This window comes from Drosophila subpulchrella, chromosome 3L (assembly GCF_014743375.2).
Source record: "Drosophila subpulchrella strain 33 F10 #4 breed RU33 chromosome 3L, RU_Dsub_v1.1 Primary Assembly, whole genome shotgun sequence".
Classification (NCBI taxonomy): domain Eukaryota; kingdom Metazoa; phylum Arthropoda; class Insecta; order Diptera; family Drosophilidae; genus Drosophila; species Drosophila subpulchrella.
In genome coordinates, this window is record NC_050612.1 from 18,521,435 (window position 1) to 18,547,210 (window position 25,776).

At 43.2% G+C, this 25,776-nt stretch overlaps 5 protein-coding genes and 3 non-coding genes across 8 annotated transcripts; all 8 read left to right on the forward strand.

The window, feature by feature from the left end:
* The first annotated feature begins 1,895 nt into the window (after positions 1–1,895).
* Positions 1,896–10,583, forward strand: LOC119554325. The gene is made up of 5 exons (XM_037865190.1): positions 1,896–2,535; positions 8,818–9,005; positions 9,076–9,233; positions 9,313–9,490; positions 10,020–10,583. Exons 1-5 carry the CDS (start codon positions 2,500–2,502, stop codon positions 10,201–10,203), a joined length of 744 nt encoding a protein of 247 aa, XP_037721118.1. The 5' UTR covers positions 1,896–2,499; the 3' UTR covers positions 10,204–10,583.
* A 404-nt stretch (positions 10,584–10,987) lies between these two features.
* On the forward strand, positions 10,988–14,937 carry LOC119553669 (serine/arginine repetitive matrix protein 1). The gene is made up of 4 exons (XM_037864182.1): positions 10,988–11,411; positions 11,563–12,797; positions 12,866–13,467; positions 13,533–14,937. The coding sequence occupies exons 1-4, from the start codon at positions 11,400–11,402 to the stop codon at positions 14,627–14,629; spliced, it is 2,946 nt and encodes a 981-aa protein (XP_037720110.1). The 5' UTR covers positions 10,988–11,399; the 3' UTR covers positions 14,630–14,937.
* Positions 14,938–15,944: 1,007 nt separating this feature from the next.
* LOC119554868 (40S ribosomal protein S4) lies at positions 15,945–18,571 on the forward strand. Its single transcript, XM_037865950.1, has 6 exons — positions 15,945–16,055; positions 16,476–16,508; positions 16,633–16,891; positions 16,956–17,053; positions 17,841–18,012; positions 18,238–18,571. Exons 2-6 carry the CDS (start codon positions 16,506–16,508, stop codon positions 18,489–18,491), a joined length of 786 nt encoding a protein of 261 aa, XP_037721878.1. The 5' UTR covers positions 15,945–16,055; positions 16,476–16,505; the 3' UTR covers positions 18,492–18,571.
* LOC119555743 lies at positions 17,396–17,538 on the forward strand. The gene has a single exon (XR_005219933.1). It is a non-coding gene; the product is annotated as a small nucleolar RNA psi28S-3327 (small nucleolar RNA).
* LOC119555742 lies at positions 17,593–17,735 on the forward strand. The gene has a single exon (XR_005219932.1). It is a non-coding gene; the product is annotated as a small nucleolar RNA psi28S-3327 (small nucleolar RNA).
* Positions 18,039–18,180, forward strand: LOC119555744. The gene has a single exon (XR_005219934.1). It is a non-coding gene; the product is annotated as a small nucleolar RNA psi28S-3327 (small nucleolar RNA).
* Positions 18,572–19,107: 536 nt separating the features above from the next.
* Positions 19,108–21,429, forward strand: LOC119554062 (syntaxin-12). Its single transcript, XM_037864804.1, has 3 exons — positions 19,108–19,247; positions 19,586–20,263; positions 20,965–21,429. The coding sequence occupies exons 2-3, from the start codon at positions 19,588–19,590 to the stop codon at positions 21,141–21,143; spliced, it is 855 nt and encodes a 284-aa protein (XP_037720732.1). The 5' UTR covers positions 19,108–19,247; positions 19,586–19,587; the 3' UTR covers positions 21,144–21,429.
* Positions 21,430–21,720: 291 nt separating this feature from the next.
* On the forward strand, positions 21,721–22,576 carry LOC119554064. The gene is made up of 2 exons (XM_037864805.1): positions 21,721–21,900; positions 21,964–22,576. The coding sequence occupies exons 1-2, from the start codon at positions 21,810–21,812 to the stop codon at positions 22,179–22,181; spliced, it is 309 nt and encodes a 102-aa protein (XP_037720733.1). The 5' UTR covers positions 21,721–21,809; the 3' UTR covers positions 22,182–22,576.
* Positions 22,577–25,776: the final 3,200 nt, after the last annotated feature.

The following is a 25,776-nucleotide window of genomic DNA, read 5'->3' on the forward strand; positions in this document are numbered from 1 at the left end:
AGATGTTACGACAAAGAAGGCTATTAAAATCACATTGGTTCTATAAATACAATATATATTGGTAACTTTTTTCAAGTATAAATTTCAAACATTCAATGTAATTTCAAAATACTATTTTTTTTTGTATTGTTGTCAGTTTATAAACAAATGCCTTTGGGACCCGAAACACAAAACTAGTATAAATATATGTAAAATGTGCTACATATTTTTTTAATTGTTCATCACTTATAATAATATTTATCATTCCAAAGGGAAAGGAGCTCCTAAATTTGTAAAGTACATCTCAAAAAAACTTGAAAAATGTTTCGAGGCATAGGACTCATTTTGTTTCCGGTCCTGATAGTTGCCGTAGTTATTTGCTGTTGCGCCTGTTGCATTTGCATCATATGCACCGGGTGCTGTGCGTTAATAATGCGGGCTCTTCATCTTCAACCGCGTTTGCCGCAGGAACCTCCTCAACAACAGCCTCAACAAATTGTGGAAAGGACATCTTCCCCTGCCGTGGAAAACATAGATGATATAATGGTGCAAAGAGATAACATAGTACCAGCTGCAGTCCAACCCAAAATCAATTGTGCGTAGTACAAAAGAAAGTATATTTTAGAAGTACATTAAATTATATAAAGACAGCCTCCTTGATTCTCTTATCTCTTATTCTCTATCTTATTTATTTATTATTAAAAGTGTTTTTAAAGATCAGCGGGTTATAGATCGATAAAAAATACACAAACCCATTCAAACCATAGATTACAAGGTTTTTAAGATGATTGATTACAAAGTTGTTTTGAGCCTAAAATATTCTAAACTAAAATGTTGACTTTTATTTTTCGGAAAATGAGTAAATACTTTTACAAAATACTGTGACTCTCAGTATTGCACGAAAGAAGAAGTTAGATCGTCTTATTTATTTAAAACGATTTACAACCCGTCATGAGTAATATGTCAATTCCGAAAACTAAAAATTAAGTAATAGCAGTATGGGCTGCTGTTTCGACTTTTTTGGAAAAAAGGGGGCTTCTAAATTCGCAGCGTATCTTACCGGATTTGACTACAACCACTGAAAAAACAGGAAAATGACCACAGGTCTGATTATATTACTGGTAATCATATTCATCATTATTGCAAGTGTCATTTGCTGCGTTATTTGTTGTTGTACCGGATGCTGTAAGGGTTGCTGTGGGTGCGGTGGAATAATAATGAGGACCCTTCGACTGATACCAATTTCCCCGGAGGATGGTCCTCCACAGCAGCCCCGACAAGTGGCGCAACGGACCTCCATGCTAACAACGCAGTCTGTGGTGCTAAACATAGATGATATAATAGAGCCAAGATGTCCAGTACCAGTTCAGCCCAAAATCACCGATGTGTAGAATATTCAGTTTTTTTTTTTTATTTTGGGACAATAAAGTCTACATTGACAGCCTCCTTAAAATTTCCTTGTTCTGACAGTTTGGAATATATAAGGGCTTAATGATAAGGTTTAAGCCAGAGGATTAGTCAGACAAATATTTTGAAACCCTATAATAGGATTCTCCTAATCCTCTTTAATCTGGTAAATGAGATTAAGCGATCTTTAATACTTTGATACAAAACGAGTTCTTAAGAAGATATTGAATTTATCGAAGTTCCTGAGTTTAAAAAGTTTACAAAGAGGCTAATGGTTAATTAAATATAATATATAATAGAGCAAATGAATTGAAATATTGTCTTAACCTTATAAGACCGGCAGATATGGGATTTTCCAATAATCTAATAATGACATTGAGTCATAAATCCCACCATTGGAATGCGATCTTGTGGGTTCGGCTCGACAAAGATTTGTCAGCACTTGTCAAAGTAAAATGTGTAGTAATCAATATGGCTCAGAATGAGTTTGCTACTGACTATAATCCTGTCAGTTCTGGTCGGATTTGTGCTGTTCGTGTGCCTGTGCTACTGCCTGGTGTTCCTGGCTTGCTTTTGCAGCGACTGTTTCTTGCGGAGCATTCACATGTATCCAGATCGGCACCCACAATGCCAACGGGCTGCCCAATCTGCAGCAGCAGCAGCAGCAACATTGTCGGCAGCAGCAGCAACATCTGCAGCAGCAACACTTGGCACGACGGCAACAGGTTACGAGTGCGATACTGCCGAAGATCCCATTAGCAGCAGCGACACACCAAGTGCTTAAGGAATGGTAAACGTTACCTGGTCCGTCAGTTCAGGTTGAGCGCTCGAGTTGTTCGGTTGTCAGGTGCGCGTTACCTTCCATATAAGCTATAAAAAGGGGCTTCCAGTGAAATCAGCGGCTTAGGCGATCCGTTCCGTGTGATACCCATCGTTTCGTGAAGTGTAGTGAAAAGCCAATTCGAATCGGACAAGTCCCAGACAGAAGACACGATATACGAGACGTTCGGCAGAACACCTCAAGTGCCCAAGTACAGCCAATAACCCAACGATCCACCAACCAACCAACCAACCAGCCAGCCCATCCATCCAGCCAACACACGCAGCTACAAAATGGAATACCGGTGCTTAAGAAGAAGTTCTGTCAAAGTAAGTGACCCCAATAAGCACAAAAAATAAAGACACTAAAGCCGTAGCGCCCACAAGGAGAGGCAGCTGCAAGATCTCTTACACTTCTCTCCGCTTTACACGTCTTTTTTTATATATTTTTGCCTGGCCTGAACTTGGCATTGTTCTCGTCTCCGTCGTCGTCGTCGTCTTCCTTTTGGAAACCAGTATGATGGTATAGTATGGCATAAAGAACACATATAATATGGCTATATGTGCGGCTATATGTTGAGCACACATGCAGCCCATGCAGCCAGGCAACACCTTCGGTGGTCCACTAAGTACCTGGCGTGGAGTAATGGCATGGGTTGGGTTCCGATGGGCTGGGATATTCGGGCATTGGGATATGGATATGGGGGGTTCTCCAACTGGGCCCCGGCGTTTCGCCCACTGCGACCCATTTCCCTGGCCCGATCTACCGATGGCATGAATTAGCACCTTTCTTGGACTTTCTTTTTGCCCGGTCTTGACGAATTTTTAATGAATTTGCCTTGGCCAAATAACTTTTACTAGACTACGTATGTGTGCATACTGTACACATAGGTATGCGCCTCACGTCTAGGCCCTGGCACTCGAATTGGCAAAAGCCGTAATGGTGTGGGTTAGAGAGCGGTCGCGGTTATGGTTGCAAGTGATATATGGCTCTGTCAGGAGGTCGAGGAATGCGGCAGGAGATGGAGGAGATCTGACCCTGCGATTGGGCACAGCCGTTGCGAAAAGCAGCTGCATTCCTCTGGGAATAACTCGACGATTTTTATTTGGTACCCGAGGCTGCAAGCCCTTAAATTCGGGGCTAAGAACCCTTAGGTACCAACGAAACCTCTGTGAACTTGACCGACTTCGGACTCACGAAATGTTAATCGAGGGGCTGGCGAGAAAGCAAAAACACGCCCACGATCAAATCGCTTAGTCAACGATTTCCCTTGAGTGGGGCTTTGGATTTCTTTCGGCAATTCGATTCGATCGGTTGTTTTCTCTGCTTCGGAATTTGAGCATCATAAACCCTACAGACAGGAAAAAATAAAATCATTTTGATCTAAATATTAGATGGCTCTACTAAGACAATCTAAAATTTGTCACTTTGTATGATCTGTTTACTGATTAAATCTTAATACCAATATAAGCTTTTATCATTGATCTGTGTTCAGGTTCTTATTACTGATTAGTGATACATTCCTCCAGCGAATGATTAATTATGGGGTTCATTTTAAAATGAACAATATCGAATTGATCTTAAAAGCCAGAATTTTTTGTCACTGTAGCGATGATTCAAAGCTGATTCCCAAAGCGTCGCCTAAATGTTCGAGTGCCGAGCGTGCCGTGGGCAAAAGCGAAATAAAAATTTTATAAAAAGTAGGCTAAATATATTCATACTTTGATTTTATGAGTTGCGGCCGTCTGGTTTCTGGATATGCCCTACAGGCAGAAGATTCTCATTCTCAACAGAGCGTCTCTTATTCTCATAATCATGCTTCAGGTCTGAAAAACAAACCTTAGGTGCCTATAACTATTTGCTAAACGGAGTTATAAACTGTTAGCCACAACGGAGTTTTGGGTCAAATATTTCTTTGTTCTCATTCTGATTGTCAGAATATTGTCATACATTTGTGTTAATTGCCGGCTTTAATGTAGCGCCAAAAGGTAACAGTACTTGGATGCCCGGAAAATAATGATGCAAATTATCCAGTGAAACTTCTGCCCAGATATGTATCTAGACTAAAACCGAGAGCGTAATGAGTAAAAGTGTTGCTTGCAGGCAGATCTCTACCATTGTCATTAAAATACCTCAGTTCTAGTTTTGGTCAGCCGAGCCCCAGTCTTAGCCCCGTTTCCACGGATTCTTCGGATTCGATTCGGATCCCACCATCCCAACTGGACAATGGACGCAGTCCAAAAATGAAAGCGCCGCCGTCGACAACCGACTCCGAATGCGGGGGAGTGAAAGGGGCGGCGATAGCCACGGGCGAAATAAGCCAGGTCCATTGCACCTGTCTCGCTCTATCTCTGTGGTCTGGTCTTTTCTGGTCTGGGAAAACGTGATCTGCATAGCGGCCGCTTCTTCGGGGAAAAAAATCCCATTGAAAGTTTTGTCGCTTCGGGGTTATCACGGCATCGAGCTTTGTTGTCTGTCGCGGAACGAAAAAAATAATGGAAAACAGCATAAAACAACGGTCTAATGCGCAACGGTGCTGAGAACCAGCAAAAAAAAAAAACTTTTTCAGAGTTGCGTTACATACTGTTCTTGGGCCGATATCAAGATCGATAAATGGAAATAGCAGCTCTGGAGCTACAAGTCGATAAACAAATATTAATCAAAACATGGTTTTATAACTGTTTTTAACAAAAAAACCACAAATATTGCATAATTTTAGTGTTATATTCTAGCGGTACCAAGTAATTAGTTCTCTAAATCTGTTAAAGATTTACATATATCAAATAAAATACAAAAATATTTGACTATTTAGATACTCTTATCTGGGTCAGTGCCTTATATGACTCAAGTAAAACAGATCACCATAAAAATGAATAAGACAGGCTTTATGGAGCCACAGTTCCATTAGCATCTTTTTGTTACCAGTTCTTCGACGCACCCTGTGTTGACAGGTTCCCCCAAACAATTGGCCTTTGCTTTTCATCGGCTTTTCCTGACCAACTGATCCACAATCGACGAACAAAAGCCTTTGGGAAATTGTGTCAGTCAAGCGAAGCCAACGGCCAAGCACAATTCTCTCTCGATTCGTTTCAATCACAATGCATTATCACTGACATCCATTGAGAATGTGGAACTCTTTGGAGTACGATTACCAAGGTGGGGCGTTGGGGTCTCTGAGGGGAATACCCGGGGCTGTGGGCTACGCTACGGCTACGCTTATCAATAAACCAGTTCCTAGCCACTGGCAACATCGCGTGCAGCGGGCTCAATCGAAATCGCAGACTCAAAGTCAAAGTCACAGCCAATGTCACAGTCACTGGCGGCTATTTGTAAGCTGTCAATAATCTGTCGACATAGCCATGCTTTCCCGAAACCAATTTTCACCCGTCCAGCTGAGCTGTTAGAATTTAATTTCATTTGTTATTAAACGCCAATGTTTGTTTATGCCAGCGAGAGAGAGAGAGATAGAGGGAGATGGGAGATGTAAGGAGAGGGAGATGGCGATGTGGGTCGTTAACCTCGTTATAACGGCACCTGATCCACGAACAGAGCCGCTGCTCTTGACAGTTTTGCTCGTCGCTTTGTCTCTTTTTGCCGTTTGTTGCTGTTGTTGTGCTGTCTCTCTGCCTTCGGTTCTTATAGAGATGGGATCAAGCCGTGATTTTTCGCGGCGCTAACTAGCTTTCAGAATTTTTAGGTTTTTTCTATTTTTGGTATGGTATTCAAATAAAAAATTCTGAGAACAAAATACTTTATTTTAAACTTTGTTACTTTTAAGAATTGTTTAGCTAAATCGAGGTCAAAATTCGGCTTGGGTTTGAAAATATCAAGCTAAGATGCTACTTAATGCCAACACCTAACTGAGGAAGCAAAGCAGATTCTGTATACCACGCAAAAAACGCTAGAATCCGTTGGGAATTTTAGGGTTGAAATCATTTTAAGCCTTATAAAGCTGGTCCCCATTGTGTGTTTTTTTTGGTCTTGGTTTCCCTGGGCAGTCTTCGCAAATTAATGAACATTTTTAGGGTTTGCTGCAATAACACTTTTCAGATATATTCAAGTCTGTATACATTTCGATTTCATGATCAGGTACCAAGCGGTATTAAAAAAATATTAAACATATTTTAAGGTTCAGCTTACTTTTTTGCATAAATGTTAATGTCACGGTCCCATCTCCAAATTCTTTTAAGCCTGGCTTAGTTCATCCATCTCTTTTCTTCGCTGGCAAACACAAAGCAAAGCAATGAAAAAGCATGTAGTGCACTTTGTTGTTATTGTTGTTATGTAAGCCTAATGACGGGGCAAACTGAAATTGTCAACGGATCGTCAATGGGTTTTTGATTAGTGCGTGATTTGCCGATTTCCAAAGCCCAATTATGTATGTGCTGGCGGTTCGAAATTATTTGCATTCGGTACAGTCATGCCGCAATCAATTCAATGAACCTTCGCAGACCTAAGAAAGTCGCCTCATTAGGAGACGGAGGCCCAATCAAAAGAGGGCAATTACCAGGTAGAAATACGTCTTGTGACAGGTTCAAATGGCAATGGCTTCTCCGGGTCCCAAGGGGTACATCCCCGTACCGTCTGCTTTAATGTCGAATTAAGAGGGGACCGCGAGCATTTATTAAACGAAATTGCTGAAGAGTCATAAAAACGGAAAGTCGGACCAACGAAATGACAATGTCGAGAAAAGCGCGTTTAATGAGCCCGAAGCCCACTGAAGAATTCGACAAAAGGCACGGTGAGAGTGCTGTGGCCACCGTTGCACTATCCAACTTTGGGGCTCTCTGCACGTGTGCAAGCGCCTTTCTCGCTCCCACAGACCCATTAAATTCGAGTAATGAATGTGAAAAGAATTAAATAATAGAATTTCGCTTTCGTTTTTTCCCACCAGCGCAGCGCACACGCAATGACCATTATGGCCTCTTGGTTTTTCCTATTTTTTCTTGTCAAATGTGTCTTACTGAAAAGAAAGTTGGCTAAAAAACTTACAAAATGTGCGAACCAAATGGCCGACAAACAAAACAATAATAGAAGGAAAATATTTATATCAATTAAGAAATATTTGCGGTACTCCGCCATTGACAGTCGCACAAAGGCCGCAAGAAACGCTACGATTATCGTTTCGCATGTTCGTACGTGCAGCGATTTTCTCAGCAGAAAGTCAAATGCGATGAAAAAATGGCAAATTTTGTGCTGCAATTTTAATTCAATCGAAACGGGTTTTTCGGCTCGGATCAGGCACTTGATCAGCAGCCAAATCTGCACAGAGAAAGTGAAAGAAAATACATGCGAGCGGATAAATAAAAACCGCGAGAAGAGGCAATAAAAAGTTCAGACCATATTAGAAGTCAGCTTTGCATGCCATGCCACTGAGAAATGTTGTACATATGTATGTATGTATAAGCATTTCTTCTCGATGTGGGCTTGGTTTCTTCTCTGTTTTTACTTTCACGTGCGATGCCCCGCAAGATGGTTATTTATGAGCTTAATTAATTTGTTTATGGATTTCGGGGCTAAGCGGGTCAAGCATGTGAAAATAGAAACTTTTCATCGGCTGGGCCCCCAAGAAAATAAAACCCTTCGTCATCGTCTGCAGTGGCGTACTTTTAGGTCTTTTCCTAGAACTCTGTAGAGTCCCCCCAGACAGTCGCTTGACAAGTACATACATCTACATCTACCCTCGGCCAGGGTCAGGGTCGTCGGTTCAACGACAGGCCATAAAACACGTTACAACTCTTACGGAACAGCAGTACAGACTAGTGGTACTTTCTGCATAACACAGCAATTCCCGTCTGCCCGTTAGAACTTCGCCTATTAATCTACCAAGACTTTATATTCAGCATTTAGTTCTAGGGCCGTTACGCATCTTCGAAACAGTATTGAGCAAGATTAATCATTATTTAAAATTTTTATTGAACTAATTTTATGAAAATCTTGCAAAATTGCGGAAGCCCGTTTTCTATTGTTTATGTAAACATCTTAATCTAACTATGTAATAGGCTAAGCTGGTTATTTTACGTTTATCAGATTTCTTAAAGTGTTAATGACTTTACCACCTTGGTTTATTTTGAAGTAGCTCTTTTTTTGTAACTTTTTTTAAAAAACATTTTTGGGAATGTTGATTTTAGTGTTTTAAATTTGGCAATGGAATAGAAAGCAGCATAGAAATTGACGAAACGAATATTAAAATGTGTTGTGATACTGAGTCATTTTATGGGAATCTCTTTGGACTCATGCAGGAGTGTCTATCTATATTTCAGTCTTTTTGTTGTTCAATGGAGGGCTTATGTTTAAAATGAGTGCCATATTCCTACTAAATAGTTTTACGGTTTTAATATAAGTCCTCTTAATAAATATAATCCAATGGACGAAGCGTGTGTCATAGGACATGACATGTAATTTGAATTTGCCGTGAAATCATACATATATTATATATTTCCATATAAGAAACAAAGTAATCTTAATATAATATGTGTACTATCTGATAATCTCATTACAAATAATACATTTTCTTTAAATAAACTCTCCGCTCTCGAGACCCCGTTAACCTCGTGAATTATCTTTCGTCGACCGTTTCGTAACCCATATCCGTATCGTTTTGCTTGCAGCACCTAACGGCTCTCTGCGTCATCAGCATCGCACTCACCTGCGCAAACGCGGCGCTGTGGCCGAGCTATAGCAGCGATGATGCGCCCCTTAGTCGCTGCAGCGGTGGGCGTGGCCTGAAGTACCTGTCCGGCGACGCGCTTACGGACTCACTCGATTGCCTGGGGCCCAATAATGCGCCGTATCCAAGGTGGGTCAGTGGCATAAGTCGGTAACTTTCTTTTCTAACGCCCATAACCCCCTAATTGGGATCTCTGCAGCGCGGCCGTGGCGCGCACATTCTCCAACTGGAACGGAAACTCGCGACGTGGCCGCCAGAGCAAATTGCCCAGCACACTGGACCCCGCCATAACCACCAGTGCTCTACTGAGGGCCTACGACGAGGTGAACAACGAGGCCGTCGGAAGCAGTCGCTATGGTAAGTCGGTCAATCGACCGATCGATTGAATGATTGATTGATTGACTAATCTCACCGCATCTCTGATGATCTGTCGCAGGTCGATCGCTGAAGAACGCCACGCCGCAGTGCAAGAGCGAGACGCCGGCGCGCCTCTGCAAGACCCGCTACAACACCACGGCGCCCATGTACGGGGTTAGCCTAACCTCCGGACAGCCGGTGACCATCGTCCAGAAGTTCCCCGATCTCCTCCAGCAGGTGGTCTTCGAAGTGTGCGAGTAAGTAGAACGAAAAAGGCAGAGATCAAATACTCCATGGTTTAGTGATCTGTATAATTCCAACTAAACCAATTCAAAAAGTTAGGACCAAGGTCCGATTTCTCTTCTGAATGTTTCTAAGGCTTAAAGCCAATATTAAGATTAACATACATATGAGAAAACGGCCATAAGTACAGCTTGAAAATATTTTAAAGTTTCAAAAAACATGCTTAACTTCATTCAAGTCCCTTAAACTGTATTTCCTTTTTTACAAAATTCTTCCTTATATATGTATCATTAGGAAGTATCTTCGAGACCCACTAAAATTATAGGGTTTCCTTCGAATTTAAAGTTGGATATATTAAATTATGTTTCGTTTTATCTACATCCCATGAGGTCCGTCCGGGTTAACCTAACCTAACCTCTACATAAATTAAATATTTTTTAGTATATACCAAAGATTTAAAAAATCTTGATTGTTCAGAAATAATACCTTTATCATAATAACTAGATCGCCTGATCATTAACTTATTTGGTTTATATCTTCCAGGTCCTCCGAGTGCGATGTGGTTCGGGGCGAATGTACGCAAACCTATGTGCCCTACCTTTTCCTGGTCATCCCCCTTGGCCCGGTGACGCTGACTGGCCAGGATTACGTGCTGGTGGAGAGCGGATGCGTCTGCAAGCCCAAGTACTCCACGGGCGTCGCCCAGGAGCCCAACATGATACCTTAGGAGGAGGCGGTTACCACCAGGAACACCAACAGCAACCAAAAGAACTGAGCGAGTTTTGGGTCGGAGCGGAGCGGAGCTGGGCCAAGCTGGCTGGCTGGCTAAATTAATGTGTACTTAAAAAGAGGAATTATTTTTTGTAGCGAAATCAATTTTGCAATGTTATTTAATGTTTTCCCCCATCTCTCATTCTCCTTTCATTCCCTCTCAGCTGTATAAAATTGAAATGCAATTTTGCTCGAAAAATAATCAAATCCTAATGTTAAGTCTAAATTTAAACAAAATTGAATTATTGCCTACGTGCATTTGTAGTGTGTATTTATTAGAACCCCTAACTATGGCATGCGAGAATGCTAAATAAAAACATTCGTTTCGAAATGTGACGAGATATGTTTTAATGGGGATAGCATATTTGTTTCTTTAATATAAATAAAGCTATACACACTTTGGTTGCTATGGTTATTTTGAAATTTGAAATTTTATTGAAGTTATAATTCCCTTACCCGTTACTTTTAATTATTAAAATAAAGATAGAAGGAAACAAGACATACTGACTACTTAAAATATAGTAAAAAATTATGAAACTGGGTATTTAGGGGCAAGTACTAGACGTTTCCAATTATAAATTAGGAATTCGAATTTCAAATTTTAACCAATTAGAAAAAAAAAACGATCGCGGTCAAAACCGAAAAGAGGATTGCCACCCGACTGGCTTTTCGCGGCGTTGCCAGACTATCGCCGGCATTCGCACTCGATAGTTGTGCACTCGTGCCGATACTCGTGTTTTTGGCCGCTGCTGCCATCACTAACGCAGACCGTTTTCACGAACATATTTTGTATTTTGCGAAGAAAAAGTGCAGCGAAATTGCGCGCTAATTGGCACAAAAGGTGTTTCCGGCAACACGGCAGGTGCAAGCGACTGAAAAACGCGTTAGCGGAGTGCGAAGATACCGTTCAATTCGGGGGAAAAGCATCGCATCCCCGGCCATCACACATACGCACGGCGAAAAGACGCTGCGCGAGTGTGTGTGTGTTTCCGTAGACAATCGACTTGCGTGGTGCCGGGTTACATATTTTTATTGGATTTTTAAGTCGACTTCGTGCCCCGAGAAAACCAATGTGCCTGGCCTAAAGTGGGGCCACAAATTGGCGGCAGTGCACCGAAATTCCCGCAGCAGACTCACAAAAACGCAGCCAAGATGATGTTCACGGTAAGGCCCAGCGAAAGGGGGTCATCCCCCCCCCCGCATAACCAATCGATAAACGGTTTTTCTCACATCACATATTCGCTTTTTTTCCCCCCTTTTTTGGCACATCCATGTCCTGCGAATGCCCGCTTTTCCCCCCAAAAATCATAAATAGGGCACCAACCAGCAGCAGGACACCCGATTTAGCGACAAGGAGAAGAAGCTGATGAAGCAAATGAAGTTCGGCGACTGCCTCAATAAGCGGGTGGACATGTCCAAGGTGAAACTGGACGTGCTGCGTCCGTGGATCAGCAAGAAGATCACCGACATTCTGCACATCGAGGACGACGTGGTCGTTGAGTTTGTCTACAATCAGCTGGAGGAGGAGAAGTATCCGTGCCCCAAGAAGATGCAGATCAACATGACGGGCTTCTTGAACGGCAGGAATGCCCGCCAATTCATGGGCGAACTCTGGGCCCTGCTCCTCTCCGCCCAGGAAAGCGACTCGGGGATTCCCGCGGAGTTCATACAGCAGAAGAAGGACGAGATACTCAAACGGGAGGAGGAGCAGCGGCAGCGGGACCGCTCGAGATCCCGGTCCCGCTCTCAGCGCGCCAGCTCTCGGCGAGATCGCCCGCGTGACCGATCCAATTCCAAGTCCCGCTCGAGATCCCGCTCGCCAAAGCCGGCCAACAACAACGGCTCGGTGCCCAGTGCCGCCCGAGAAGCGGCCGCCAATGCGGCGGCCAAGATCCGAAAGCGGGGCTCCTCCTCGGCCGCCAGACCTGCGTCCAGGGAGCGGCGCACCAGCCGACGGCCACGTTCGCGCTCTAACCAGCGTTCCCGCTCGCGCACATCCGGCAAAAAGGCGGGCTCGAGGGAGCCCACACCCGCTAAGACTGTCAACGGGCGCCACTCGGCGGACAAGTCGTCGCCGGTGCCGCCGGCGTCCAAGAAGAAGTCGCGCTCCCGATCGCGGTCGCGATCTCGCTCGCCTCGCAGCCGATCCCGTTCGCCCAGCGCCAAGCGGTCACGTTCCCGCAGCTCCTCGCGTCGTAGCCGCCGACGAGGACGCTCCAGCAGCGTCTCCCTGTCGCCGGAGCGCAATCAAGATCACTTCGAGCATCGGCGCAACAAGAACAGTGTGCAGAACAAGCGGCAGTACCGCAACAATCGCGGGGACTCCGCCAGTTCGGTGGAGCGTGGAAATGATCGTGGTAGGCAGTTCGGTGGTGGAGGGGGCAATCGCCGAGGAGGCGGCAGACGCTTCTCGCCCCGCGGACGCAGTCCTATGCGACAGGATAATGGCGGTGGTGGCGGCAATCGCTTCCAGCGCTCCAATTCACGACGCAGGTCGAGATCCCGGCGACTATCACGCTCGCCCATGCGGTATTCTCGCTCCCCAAGACGGTTAGTGCCTTTTGTAATCCAATAACCTAAGTATTAGCTAATGTTTCATTGCTCATTTCTCCAATTAGCTTTAACAATCGTCGCCGGTCGCCCATGATGAACTTCAGAGGCGGCGGACGTGGTGGTGGACGGGGTGGCGGCGGCCATCGCCAGATGTGGCAGCATCGGGGAGGGTCACCGAACTTCCGCGGCGGCGGTCGCATACACTGGCAGGCCAGGCATAGTCCTGGCGGCGGCGGACGTGGAGGCGGCGGTGGAATGGGTCGTTTCGACAGGCGCCAATCGCCGCAGCAGAATCGCTATAATCGCGACCACCGCCAGTCGCCGATGCAGCAGAACCAACCGTTCCGCAAGCAATTCTCGCCGCATCAGGGACCGGGACGTCGCTTCTCGTCGCCGCAACAGCGTCGAAACTCGCGCGACCGTCGCCCCAACTCGAGAGAACGGCGCAGCTCGCCCGGTGGCGGTCACGTGAATCGGTGGGACAACCCGCCACCTGCCAGAAATCGGCGTTCGTCATCGGGTAGCTCACCAGGTGGACGCCAGCCACGACAGCGCAGCCCTAGTCCGCCGGAGAAGCGCGGACGCAGCCGCAGTCGCAGCCAGAGTCGTCAAAGAAGCCGCAGTCGCTCAAGTTCACGGCGCAGTCGCAAACGATATAGTCCAGTTGGTAAGTGATTGAAAAATTATCGTCTTTAAGATGGGTAATAAAAAAGTGGTCTCGACTTCTTTCAGGCCGCTCTTCGGTGGAGTACACTGGCCCGGCAGTAAACACTATCGACCTCTGTCGCGAAGAGCAGCAGCGTAAAGCAGCCAAGACAGAAACTATCATTGTGCTGTCCCGGACGCCATCTCCGTTCCTTAAGTCCCACGAGCGACAAGCCGTTGCCAAAGTGGCGGCGACGACACAAAAGCCAGATACTATCATTGTGCTGGACGAGGCTCCGGTCGGGCGCAGCAGCTACGCCAGTCTGTCCCGCACGCCCTCGCCTTTCCTTAAGCCCCACGAGCGACTAGCCGTTGCCAAAGCGGCACCAAAGAAATCCCGCGACCAGAGCCAGAGCAGCAGCTCGGATAGCAGCGCCGACAGCGATGACAGTGAGGAACCGCCGCGTCGCAAGAAGCAGCCACCGGGTGGAGAGGCGGCCAAGGGCAAGTCGAAGGAGAAGTCGCGACGCAGCTCGGAGAGTTCATCTAGCAGCGAACAGAGTGACGACGAGGACAACTCCAGTGGGGATGAGAGGCTCAAGAAGAAGCTGCAGCAGCAGAAGGTAAAAGAGAAGGAAGCGGCGGCTCTGAAGGAAAAAGAAAAAGAACGAGAGAAGGACAAACGGCGTTCGGACAAGAAACCCAAGCGGGCGGGAACGTCCAGCGGCGATGAGGAGTCGACGAGCAGCCGCAAGCGTAACCATAAGAAGACGCGTCGGGACGAGGGCGTGGAGGCAGGCAACGGAAACAGCGACTCGGAGGACGAGCATGTGCCCAAGAAAAAGCGCAAGAAGACCAAGAAGGCGGTGGAGTCAAGCGACAGCGATTCCGAGGCCTCGTCCAAGCGGAAGAAGCATAAGAAACACAAGAAGCACAGCAAGAAGAGCAAGAAGCATAAGAAGCACAAGCGGAAGAGCAGTGCCGGAAAATCGCGGGCTGACAGCAGTTCCCAGGGCAGCAGCGATGATGAGGAGCAGCCGCCGTCGGGAGCGGCCAAGAGAAATGGTAACACAGGCAAGCTGCCGCTACTGCTGCCGGGCGCTTCCGTACCGGGGGTCATCAACGAGGACCTCGAGAAGCAGTTGCGGGAACGAGCCCTCAAATCTATGAAGAAACTGGACTGAACGACAGACTATATGCGAGAATGATTGCCCTCTTTACTCCCAAAATTCTGACCCCCAACTCATACCCTCATCGAGAATCGCTCGCCCTAACAGACAGACGTACGTAGCCATTAAAATAGAAATATACATTTAAACCAACTATACATTCATTAACTGCATACATTGTATTTCTTAAAATGTATTTCACATAACGTTAAGTTCTTTCGCCTAAACAAGAAAAGTAGCGACTAAATTAGCGAGCCAACAATTAAGCGAACGAATACAGTTTGTATTATGTACAAAAAAATTAAAAACTGAATTAACCCTTATAACTATTCAGCCCCGAGTGGTTTTAAATGCATAAATTCCCGTATAAAAGCATAAAATACAAAAACAAAGCAAGGAGAACATAAACAAGCGTAAAACAGTTTGGCAAATTGTATTGTTGCCGCAGTTTAATTTATAAGTAGGTTTTACAGAATGTAATTAATAATGCCTGAAGCGCGAATTGTGTGTTTGAGGGGCATTAACTAAATGAGAAAATAAACACAATTGTAAAATTACCAAGATATAACTGATATTTTTGAAATCCGATAAGTCCGATGTGTTTTTGTAACCCGATTGCTCGCTCTCAATGCAGCCGTGCAAAATGTGGTATTTCTTAGTGTGACCAGGAAGCGAGACTTCGATTACGTTGCTCGAATTTGAGTTGGGGCATTCATTCAATTTAAGTCCAGTTAACACTTTTCGGTATTTTTGATTTTTAGGCAACGCAGACGCGTTTCCATACGTACACACGTTTGCAATTAACAATTGAATTGGATTGGATATAACTATTAATTTAGTGTATAATAATACAATTAAAAATTGTTGAGCTTCTTGCCAGTTGGTAAATAAAGAAAAAGGTCAAGTTCATATCAGTGTATTAGAGAATTGCTGCTGTCCTTTATTCGCAAGGGTTTTTACTTGGAGTACATGGAGTCAATTTATTTGGGATATCAAAATCTAAAGTATTGACCGTTTTACACATTCGGTTCATAGCTATAACGGTTCCCAACTGGAAGTCCCCAATTTTACAAGGATGACGTTCAATCATGAGTGAATAAATTAGATAATCAATGGTGGATTGGTTTCGATATTTACTCTTGTGATTAAAAGTTCTTATACATAAAAATAAAACATTTTTTAATTTTTTTCACTCACCAAGCTGTTATTTTTTGTAGAAGGCTAAATACTTTAAGAAATTTAAGATGATCTAAATAAGATACTAACCTACGCGATGCATTTGGCAAAGCGTGGGATGTGGTTAGAGGTGGAAACGTCGACGTTTACAAACATGTTTATAGTTTTGCCCGAAATCTAGTATTTTTTTCGTTTCTCCCGGCTAGGCGGCTGGCCACACTGCATTGAATTAACTTCCTTTTCCTGTTGTATTGCTCGACGGACGGTACGTGTTATTCTTTTTTAAATGAATTTTCGTCAAATTATTGAGAGTTTTTATCATGGCAAACCAACGCAGCCACATTATATCTACCCACCTGTGGAAACTCTACTTCTTACCGATTCCTTTTCGCTGCGATTTTGCGTTGATGAAACACGTGCCTCGTTGCTAATAAATTGGATACCTGTGTAATTTTCTCATTAATCTCTATGCCTTTCCGGCTCTTTGCTCGACGGGACGGCACGTGTTGTTTCTTAAGATACATTTTTGTCAATTTTCATTGTGAACATCAACATTCGTTGTTGTGGAACGAATATGTGAAGGGTTATCCGGCGTACAAAAAAATCTTCATCGGCATTATTGGGAGGGAGATTTTTCACTGAATGTTAACCGAAACTAACAATTTTTTTGTTTCTTTAATTGCAGTGATCGCCCGTTCAATATTGTGAATCAAACATGGTGAGTACTTTGAAGAGAATGGTCTGCCAGCGAATTAAGTAGAAACCGTGACTTATATGCTGGTCATAATCTCCTGATTTTTCTGCACTATAGAGAACACAACTAAAACCGACTTATTTTACAGGCGCGTGGCCCCAAGAAGCATTTGAAGCGTTTAGCCGCCCCCAAGGCATGGATGTTGGACAAGCTGGGAGGCGTCTTCGCCCCACGTCCATCCACCGGTCCCCACAAGCTGCGTGAGTCGCTGCCCCTGCTGATCTTCCTGAGAAACCGCTTGAAGTACGCCCTCAACGGCGCCGAGGTGACCAAGATCGTCATGCAGCGATTGGTGAAGGTCGACGGAAAGGTCCGCACCGACCCCACCTACCCCGCTGGCTTCATGGGTGAGTTCTACAAAGGATTGCCCAGGATCTGGCCTGAAATAATGCCTCTCTCAACCCATTCTAGATGTCATCACCCTCGAGAAGACCGGTGAGTTCTTCCGTCTGGTCTACGACGTGAAGGGCCGCTTCACCATCCACCGCATCTCCGCCGAGGAGGCCAAGGTGAGTTATTGGTACCCTTTTAGGGAAATTTCCCCTTATTAGAGGACTACTTATTATCAGGAGTGCGTGGTTTATATCTCAAATTTAGTTTTATTATTATAAAATCGTAGGTTAACCTAACTTAGGTTAGTTAGTTATCAATTCTTATGGAAAGTTCCTCCCAAAGTGATCTATTTATAATCAGGAGTGCGTCCATCCGAGTTTTTGTAGGTCAGAACATTTTAATATACAATTTTTCTAGCCCATTCCATAAGTTCTCGTTTTCTCGCTTTTCTATCAATACCCTTTTCATAATTGAAAACTACCAATTGTGAATGAAATGTTTAATATATTTGAGTGCCTGAAAGGGCTTTGTCGAAGACCGTTTTGCGTTTCTGATAGTGCGTCAAATGGTTCAAAACGAAGCCCAAAGCAATTTTTGATACGACGGTCTCTGATTTGACAAACTACAGTCATCTCAGTAACTTTTACGTGCAATTACAAAGTAATTATAGAATTATAGCCCCTTTTCCGTTCAAATTAAGAAGGAGGATTACTGTTTGTGGGCTTTGTCGAAGACCGATTTTCGCCTGTTGCCATGTGTTACTTGGTTCAAATCAAAGCCCAAAGCAATTTTTGATACGACGGTCTCTGATTCGGCATTCCACAGTCGTCTCAGTAACTTTTACGTGCAATTACATCCGAATAATAGTGTATATATAGGGATAGTACAGGCAATAGTGCCTTTTAAGTCTTCTACAATGACTATGATTTTATAGTAACCAACATTTCTTGTTCTCCCTTGCAGTACAAGCTGTGCAAGGTCAAGAAGAACCAGCTGGGCGCCAAGGGAGTGCCTTTCCTGGTGACACACGACGGTCGCACCATCCGCTACCCGGATCCCCTGATCCACGCCAACGACACCGTGCAGGTCGACATTGCCACCGGCAAGATCACCGACTACATCAAGTTCGATTCCGGTAAGGAAAATTATTATAGGCGATTTTCATTGGCTGGTTCGAAGACCACAAAACGTTTTGTCAAAGTTGCGTGGTTCAAAAACAAAAAGCCAAGAGCATTTTTTGTCACGACGGTCTCTGATTCGGCAGTCCACAGTCGTTCCAGTAACTTTACGTGCAATGACAGTCGCATTAAGTAAATCAAATGTTTGATTCCAACTAACGAATGTTTTTATCGCTCCTCAGGCAACCTCTGCATGATCACCGGAGGCAGGAATTTGGGACGTGTCGGCACCGTTGTCAACCGCGAGCGTCACCCCGGATCCTTCGACATTGTGCACATTAAGGACTCCCAGGGCCATGTGTTCGCCACCCGTTTGACCAACGTGTTCATCATTGGCAAGGGCAACAAGCCCTACATCTCCCTGCCCAAGGGCAAGGGCGTCAAGCTGAGCATCTCGGAGGAGCGCGACAAGCGTCTGGCCGCCAAGACCCACTAAGAACCAGGAGTTTAAGGATTTTTACCTTTTAGCATAACACTCTGTACGTTAAGCTACGGAATTACAAGCCAAGAACGTAACGAATGTGTTTTCTTTTGCCGAAGGTAGAGTAAACCAGTGGGATTGACAGACAGTAGGTAATATAAATATCTCTATGTAGTCATAAAAAACTTCATCTAGGTTTTTAATAAATTGGAAAGGTATGATTTTCAGATTTCTTAAAGAGCCATAGACTGCTAGTCTAAGTGATTTATGAAATTGTCCATGAAATATGTTTTTTTTTTTGAAAGCTTCAAAACGATTTCTTTAGTTTGATATTTGAGATGAACCATTTTATTTTAATAGATTTTTAGCAGAAAGTAAAATTTGGATTGCATCCTTAAGACAACGGGATGGTTTATTTAGTTTTTGATAGGTTAAGTCTTTTACGCCTCCGTATATGCTCTAGAACTCTATTTTACTTTGATATATGCTGTTTAACAGTTTTTTTTAAATCGCTGAAATGGTAAAAAAATGAACTCCCAAAAAGATAGGTTACTCCACCCCAAGGTAAAGGTTAAATTTAACCTCCTTGTGGTGCATGGGGGCCCAAGTTGGCGCCCAATTAATCGATAGCCCGCCCCCAGCATCGATAGAACGCGCGCCACAAAAGCTCCGGTCACACTGCTCACTGCTGCAGAATTATCATTGTATTTTGTGTGGTGAAAGGCTTTGTGCGCTGACATTGTGCGTCCACGGAACAGAACTCGCTTTGAAGTAAGTACCAGGTAATCCCGGTTTTGTATTCCTTGGTCGGGCGGAAGCCCTAGAAGAGCCCCCGCCCCCAGAGGCAAATCATATGCGAAGAAGAAAACACGTAAATGTTGCCCACCCATACACCGATGCACTGACACACAGATGGTACACACACACACACACGGGTGAACATCATATGTTGATAAGTTGGCGACAACAACAACAAAGGCGGCGAAAACAAAAACAACACTGCCTGTGAATCATTTGTAGGGATTTGTCTGTTTGCTCGAGAGTGGTATTAAATGTCGGCCTATTTTCCGAGACCCCCGCTTTGAACTCACAGAGATATGAACTTACAGATATGTCCCAGGCCTTGAACAACCCAGGGGGAGGAGGAGGAGGCGGTGGCCCCCATCGGGACTATGGAGCCATGGCGGATTCCACGCCCGAAGTGAGTTTTGCAGCCGCCGGCGGATCCTCGGGCTTCAGCCCCACAGAGTTCATGTCTCTCAGCGAGGACATCGGGCACAACATCACTGCAATACACAGCAGCACCAAGCAGCTGGAGAAGCAGCTGAAGCTGATTGGGACACCAAAGGACTTGCCCAATCTGCGGGAAAAGGTGCACGCCATCAACACCAAGTGCAATGCCCGGGTGCAGACCACCAGCCAGGACTTGCAGCGGTTGCAGGCGGTCGTGCGCCACGGAGATCGCCAGCAGAAGCTGCAGTTGGAGAAGCTCACGCGTGAGTTCCACGGCGTCGTCGAGAAGTACTCCAACCTACAGCGCCGCATCTCGTCGGCCATGCGACAGACCCTGCAGCAGGCCCAGCACTTCGCCGACCAGGATGTGGAGGCCAACGCCCGCTCGGAGCTGCTGCAGCAACAGCGCCTGGAGCAGGCCAACCTGCAGCAGGAGCACGACATGCTCGACGAGCGCCGGCGACAGGTCGAGCAAATTGAGTCGGACATCATCGATGTCAACCAGATCATGACCAAGCTGAGTGGCCTGGTGCACGATCAGGGCCAGCAGATGGGTGAGTAACCCCTGAATGCGTGCCAAGCCCCTTCCTTCGAGGGGGGCTCACAAAACCACAAGTTGACAAGCCACAAACCGTAATTAAGTTTCTCAGTTTACGATATTCTGTGGAGCCACAGAAATGCAATAAGGTGAAAATGGAGAAATCCGTTGGCGCAACTGAATATCTAGAGTTTATCAGTTGTTTCTAACTTACTTTTATCAGGGTGTAAGAAATCCACAATAACTAATGATAGAAATTATGAATCATTTCAAATGATTATATTTAAGTACATTGTTATTATTGATTTAAACAATGTTTTTGAATGTACATTATTATTCAATAGTACAATTTTTATTTCGGCTTTATCAAAATAACATGTCATATAAAAAGTATTTTTCAAAACCCTTATCATTATCAATACTCTTAAATTTCGTTTCCTGTTTATTGGTTCATTTTGAACTTGTTTTTCATTATTCAAAATGTTATGGCTAACAATTACTTCTTTTGTTTCATGAATAAGCACAAGCTGATAAGCACTGATAAGCATTAAACAAAAAAGAGGCCAATTGGGTTACTTGAAAATAAGAAAGTAGAATTACTTGCCTTTACTATTATAATTCTTGAGGGGTTCTTGGTAATACATATTGCCTGTAAACTCAAAAACAATGTTTTGATCTTTGCCTACCTTTTCTAATAAAATCCCTGTTTCTCCACAGACTTCATCGAGAACAGTATTGAGCAGACGGCCGCCAACGTGGAGGATGGCACCTCGCAGCTGGCCAAGGCGGCCAGGAGTCGCCAGAGCTACAGGCGCAAGATATTGATACTCCTGGTGATCGCTGTGATAATAGGTTTAATCGTAACTGGCGTTATCGTTGCCAAACTGAACAGTTAATTGTTTTATTTGTACACCCACATTCAAACACACGCAAACATACACACACACACACACACATGCATAGGTTTTTGTAAAACGATTTTTATAAGAAACAAAATATTCGATCGTTGAGAACTCTGTTTAATCACCAAGTGAGCAAAGACAACAAAAATGTAGAGGAAAAGCTAAACAAAAAAATAAACAAATACCATATTTATAAATATATATATATACATACGTAAATAAGGATACTGCATCCCACTTAACTTGCATATAAACAATATTCAACGCTTTTAAATGTTAATGATTTCTTGTTAAAACGATTATCGCGAACAATTTAAGTTTTGCATTGAAATTTGTAAAATCCTTGTGTTTAGTTTAAAGCAAGCGAAAGGGATATTGCTGAAGCAGAATATGACTTCAGGAATCCCTTAAATATATGTTGAATAATTCAAGTTACAAATAAGTGAGCCAGCAATCGAAAATAAAATTAAAGCGAACAAAGTTAAAGTTTTTTGAAAAGCGCGCCAAGTAACAGAGCAGGTTGGCAGCCCGGTACAACCGATGGGTAAGCTATCGATAGGTGCAATCGAAAAACGGTCACTCTCAACCAAAACCAAAACAACGTGCTGCGGAATATAATAGTTTTTATATTACTTTACTGATAAACAAAGGATTTTAAAAATGCCCCAGGGAAAATTTAAGAAGGCAAAGCTGCCCGCATCCATACAGAAAAAGAAAAACCAAAAACAAGCTGCCTTCACCCGCCGTTCAAGTGAGTTTCAACAAGTTGTTTTATCATACCAAATACTTAGTTATTATTAATCATTTCTCATAGATGCCCCCATTCAGGCGAAGAAGGCCAAGTTCAATGAGACCCAGAAGATCAAGTCCGTCATCTCGAAGTCGGTCAACAAGAGTGTGGAGAGCGAACTGCGATCCCGAGCCCACGAGGGCTACATCCAGTTGAGCAAGGCGCAGGAGGCGGTGGCCAAGCACCACGCCTCCCAGGCGAAGGCGGCTGCGGCGGCCAGCACCGCCAAAGCCACAGAATAGTTTACTTTACGCCTAAGCTCATTGTTGATAACCCAAGGACCTGCATATTTGATAGTAAACCTTTTTAAACCGATTCCAATGTTGCAGTTTCTAATCAAAGAAGGAGGAATCGAGGTTTGATATCCAAGAGACTCTTAAAAACCTTACATATTATATCCATGGCTATAGTTTCGGATCAACTTATGAGATCTCATGATTCTTAACGAGTAGCCTTAGCACAAATGCATAAGGACCTTTTAACACCGAAGTACCATTTTGTGTTCTAACAACTGCATAATTTGTGCTTAAAACACAGCAAACTAGCAGAATATTTTCAATTGCACCTCTATATGCAAGGTTGATTCTGGTATCAACGGAAGACCTTTATAATTCATAATAAAACATTTTTAAAGTAATCCAATTGCTGTGGTACCTAACAATTGTTAACGTTGGATAACCGAAAGAATAATTTATAGTAATAGGACTATAGTCGCGTCAATAATTTCGTATAAAACTAAATACATAAGCGATTGTTTAAGAAAATTCAAATTTGTATTGAAATTAGAACCAGTTATTAGCGTTTGTCAAAAATACCCAAAGTCAAACCCTAAGAACCATAAGAACTTATCCCAATGAACATTTTTTAAATTAATATTACAGTTCCTAATTATCATGCCAGGAAAGATAAATATGATATTATCTTCAATATATTCCAAATTAGTACTTTTACTTTCGAATAAAAGTTAAAATTTTCACCAAAACTCCGCTTAACCAGTGAAAAATATTTAACATCATTAAGTTTTCTTGTTGTATGCTCTGAATTTGTCCTTGTGTTGTCTCAAGGGCTCGTTGAACAAGCACTACACTGCTAACTTTGACGTTTGCCCAATTTATGACCGGACCTTTGGCCGCGCTCTTGGCACAACTTCGACATTCAGCTTCCTACTTATCACAATCAGTTTGTTTAATTATAAAAATAGTTGGCGAACAAAGTTTGTTCCGCTGACATTTATTGGACGATTCGCTGCGGCTCCGCCCGCCCAGAATTCCGTAATTCCGCTCCTTTAACGACAGCTATTCATGACAAACTTTTTCGGCATTGGCAGCTTTGACGAAGTGAAAAGGAAAAAGTGCAACTAACAATTTCTATTTAATTTTCGCAACGATTCGTTTCGTTTGCTATGCAAATTCAGCCCGCTTTTGATGCGCTTTTAATTAGCCAGCACATCCCGCACTCACATGCAGCCAGAAAAATCCACAGCCAATTGCTTGTTTTTGTTTAGTTTTTTTTTGTTCCTTTGTGCCCCCCACCTTTTCATATCAAGCACTTTGATTCCGCGCTTTTCAATCGCATGCAAATGAGCCACCCACACCCGCTCACCTGAAGAACAGGTGACAGGATCCCCGGGTGCTCGCTCGTTAGTCGTTTTTTGAGCGTTTTGCGTTTTTAGTTTAGCACCAGAATTGAAGTGCTCCCAGCATGCAAATGCATTTTGGCACTCAACCTGCAATTGGGAGGATAGACCTTTTTGGATATGCAGTTTTAGCACAGAAAAGAAGCAGTTGATGGCAGGCATTCTGAACTTTTTGACACCTATCTTCGCACACTTTCCACATTTTGGGGAGTTTGGACTGTGTTATGTAACTGGCCTTGTATAAAAACTTCTATATAATCCGTAATATGTCAAATTTATACAAGTTCCATTATCCATCAAATACTTTTTTGTGCTATGAGTGGGAACTAAGGATATATTTATAGTTGGCTTTAATTATTCCCTAAGAATTCAACATGTAAGCAGTAATACTTTGAATTATTAAAATCCTATTTCTTAAATTAATATGCTTATAGTAAAGGGACATTTATAATATTTGGGGCCTGTAATTTAAAAAGGGTGTGAAAAATAATAAAACATGTTTACAAGAAAACTGTATTTTTAAACTATTAACAAATCCGTTCTAAAAGGTATCATTAAGTATCATAACTCATTTTAAAATGTAAGATTATATATAAGGTTTTACCTAAAATAACATACTTAGGTATATTTTATTTTGTCTAAGAGTATGCATTTTGCTAACATGTTTTCTCAGAAATATCACGAACTTTTTGGGGCTTTTAGCCCGGCGTTTCACTTGATTAACAGTCAATCTTTTCGCACTCTCCAATTAGAAAATGAATTGCTAATGGCAGAGACACTTGGGAATTTATACGAATCGAAAAGCTTTTAAAAACGCAACCATTTTAACTTTAAGCCGCGCTGTAGCCCGTGTTTCCCACATCAAAGTGATTGTACCCTCTTTGGCATTTCATTTTATGGCTTATTTAATTGAGCATTGCATTTTGACCGCATTTGGCAGGAATTGATTGATTTGCCTCGGCACTCATCCATCCGACCGGCCAATACAACCATCGCTACCCCAGCCCACGGGGCTTAACTCAGTCCATTTAATTAAAATATTTCGAACAAAAGGATCGGACACCTTTCACGCACTCCCGCACTCACAAAGGATAAAAAGCAGTGTCCAGAGCGGAAATCACACGGCCCAGCATCCTTTTTCCATTTTCCATCATTTAAATGATGCGTTTCTGTTTGCCTTTGCGTTTGCATTTGCAGGCTGCCTTCAGTCGGTCGGCGACCTATTTGAATAGCGACGTGTGTCCCACTGCCGGACATTCCAGGTAGCTGCTGCATCACCCAGCAGTTTTCTATACACTCGGAAAAATTTTTGTGTATTTGATAATAGGCTAGGACCAGAATTTTAAACTTTCATCAAATTCCTACGGATATTATTTTAAGGTTTTCGATATCTTTCATAATTGAAACAAGTTTTTACTCAATAAGTGATTTGCATCTATCTTGTATCCAAAGATAGAAATATTTTTTTGTAATATTTCTTAGGTTTAGTTTGTATAAAATTCCAGCCGAATTATTTTCTTGAATTTTGAATTTGGTTGGAATAGTTGTTTCTGCATCTATTCTGTATCAAAAACTGGCCATATATATTTTTTAAATTTAATTTAAAATGTGTTCTTCAAGAGAAAGTGTAAAGGAAATTTGGTTTTTGCCCCACCATTTTCTTTAGAATTTGAGAAATTTTCGATAATTGCAAAAAAAGTTTTCAAAACAATTTTTTTAGAAAAACATTTTATTCAAGAATAAAATGTTTATTCAAGAACAAAACTTTATATCAAGCATTTTTTCTAGATTTCTTTGATTGTGAAAATATTTGTAATTAATTTAACTAGTTCTTTTTTTACAGTGCATGGAGCGTGGACCACGGCTACCTGGTTACCTGGTCAGGTTATCCGCCGTCTCATTGTGTGCGAGGCGCGCATGTAAATTTGTCCAACTGCAATGGCAAACACTTGAAAAGCGAGCGACAGAGCCCACTGCTGGCGGCCACCTGCGGCATTCCACACCAGACCATGTCCATTCCAAAGACCCATTCCATTCGAATCCGTTTCCATTATTTTTTGTTTTTGCATACAATCGAACGCTTTGGTTCCTGGTTCGAGTTCTATGTCCTGTCCGTCCCTCGGCGAATTCTGATTTATATGATGAATGACAATGAGCAGGGTTTTGTCTATTATTTCGTTTCGGGCATTAAGTTTTTCGCT

What these genes read in the sequence shown, in the direction of transcription:
- LOC119554325 (XM_037865190.1), top strand. Translation starts at nt 2,500, where the DNA reads ATGGAATACCGGTGCTTAAGAAGAAGTTCTGTCAAA. An exon ending in CGTCGGAAGCAGTCGCTATG is followed by an intron (nt 9,234 to 9,312) that starts GTAAGTCGGTCA and finishes GATCTGTCGCAG; the next exon opens with GTCGATCGCTGAAGAACGCC. An exon ending in GTGGTCTTCGAAGTGTGCGA is followed by an intron (nt 9,491 to 10,019) that starts GTAAGTAGAACG and finishes TATATCTTCCAG; the next exon opens with GTCCTCCGAGTGCGATGTGG.
- LOC119553669 (XM_037864182.1), top strand. An exon ending in TATTCTCGCTCCCCAAGACG is followed by an intron (nt 12,798 to 12,865) that starts GTTAGTGCCTTT and finishes TTCTCCAATTAG; the next exon opens with CTTTAACAATCGTCGCCGGT. An exon ending in CAAACGATATAGTCCAGTTG is followed by an intron (nt 13,468 to 13,532) that starts GTAAGTGATTGA and finishes GACTTCTTTCAG; the next exon opens with GCCGCTCTTCGGTGGAGTAC.
- LOC119554868 (XM_037865950.1), top strand. An exon ending in CTACCCCGCTGGCTTCATGG is followed by an intron (nt 16,892 to 16,955) that starts GTGAGTTCTACA and finishes AACCCATTCTAG; the next exon opens with ATGTCATCACCCTCGAGAAG. An exon ending in TCTCCGCCGAGGAGGCCAAG is followed by an intron (nt 17,054 to 17,840) that starts GTGAGTTATTGG and finishes TCTCCCTTGCAG; the next exon opens with TACAAGCTGTGCAAGGTCAA.
- LOC119554062 (XM_037864804.1), top strand. Translation starts at nt 19,588, where the DNA reads ATGTCCCAGGCCTTGAACAACCCAGGGGGAGGAGGAGGAGGCGGTGGC. An exon ending in CGATCAGGGCCAGCAGATGG is followed by an intron (nt 20,264 to 20,964) that starts GTGAGTAACCCC and finishes GTTTCTCCACAG; the next exon opens with ACTTCATCGAGAACAGTATT.
- LOC119554064 (XM_037864805.1), top strand. Translation starts at nt 21,810, where the DNA reads ATGCCCCAGGGAAAATTTAAGAAGGCAAAGCTGCCCGCATCCATACAG. An exon ending in TGCCTTCACCCGCCGTTCAA is followed by an intron (nt 21,901 to 21,963) that starts GTGAGTTTCAAC and finishes CATTTCTCATAG; the next exon opens with ATGCCCCCATTCAGGCGAAG.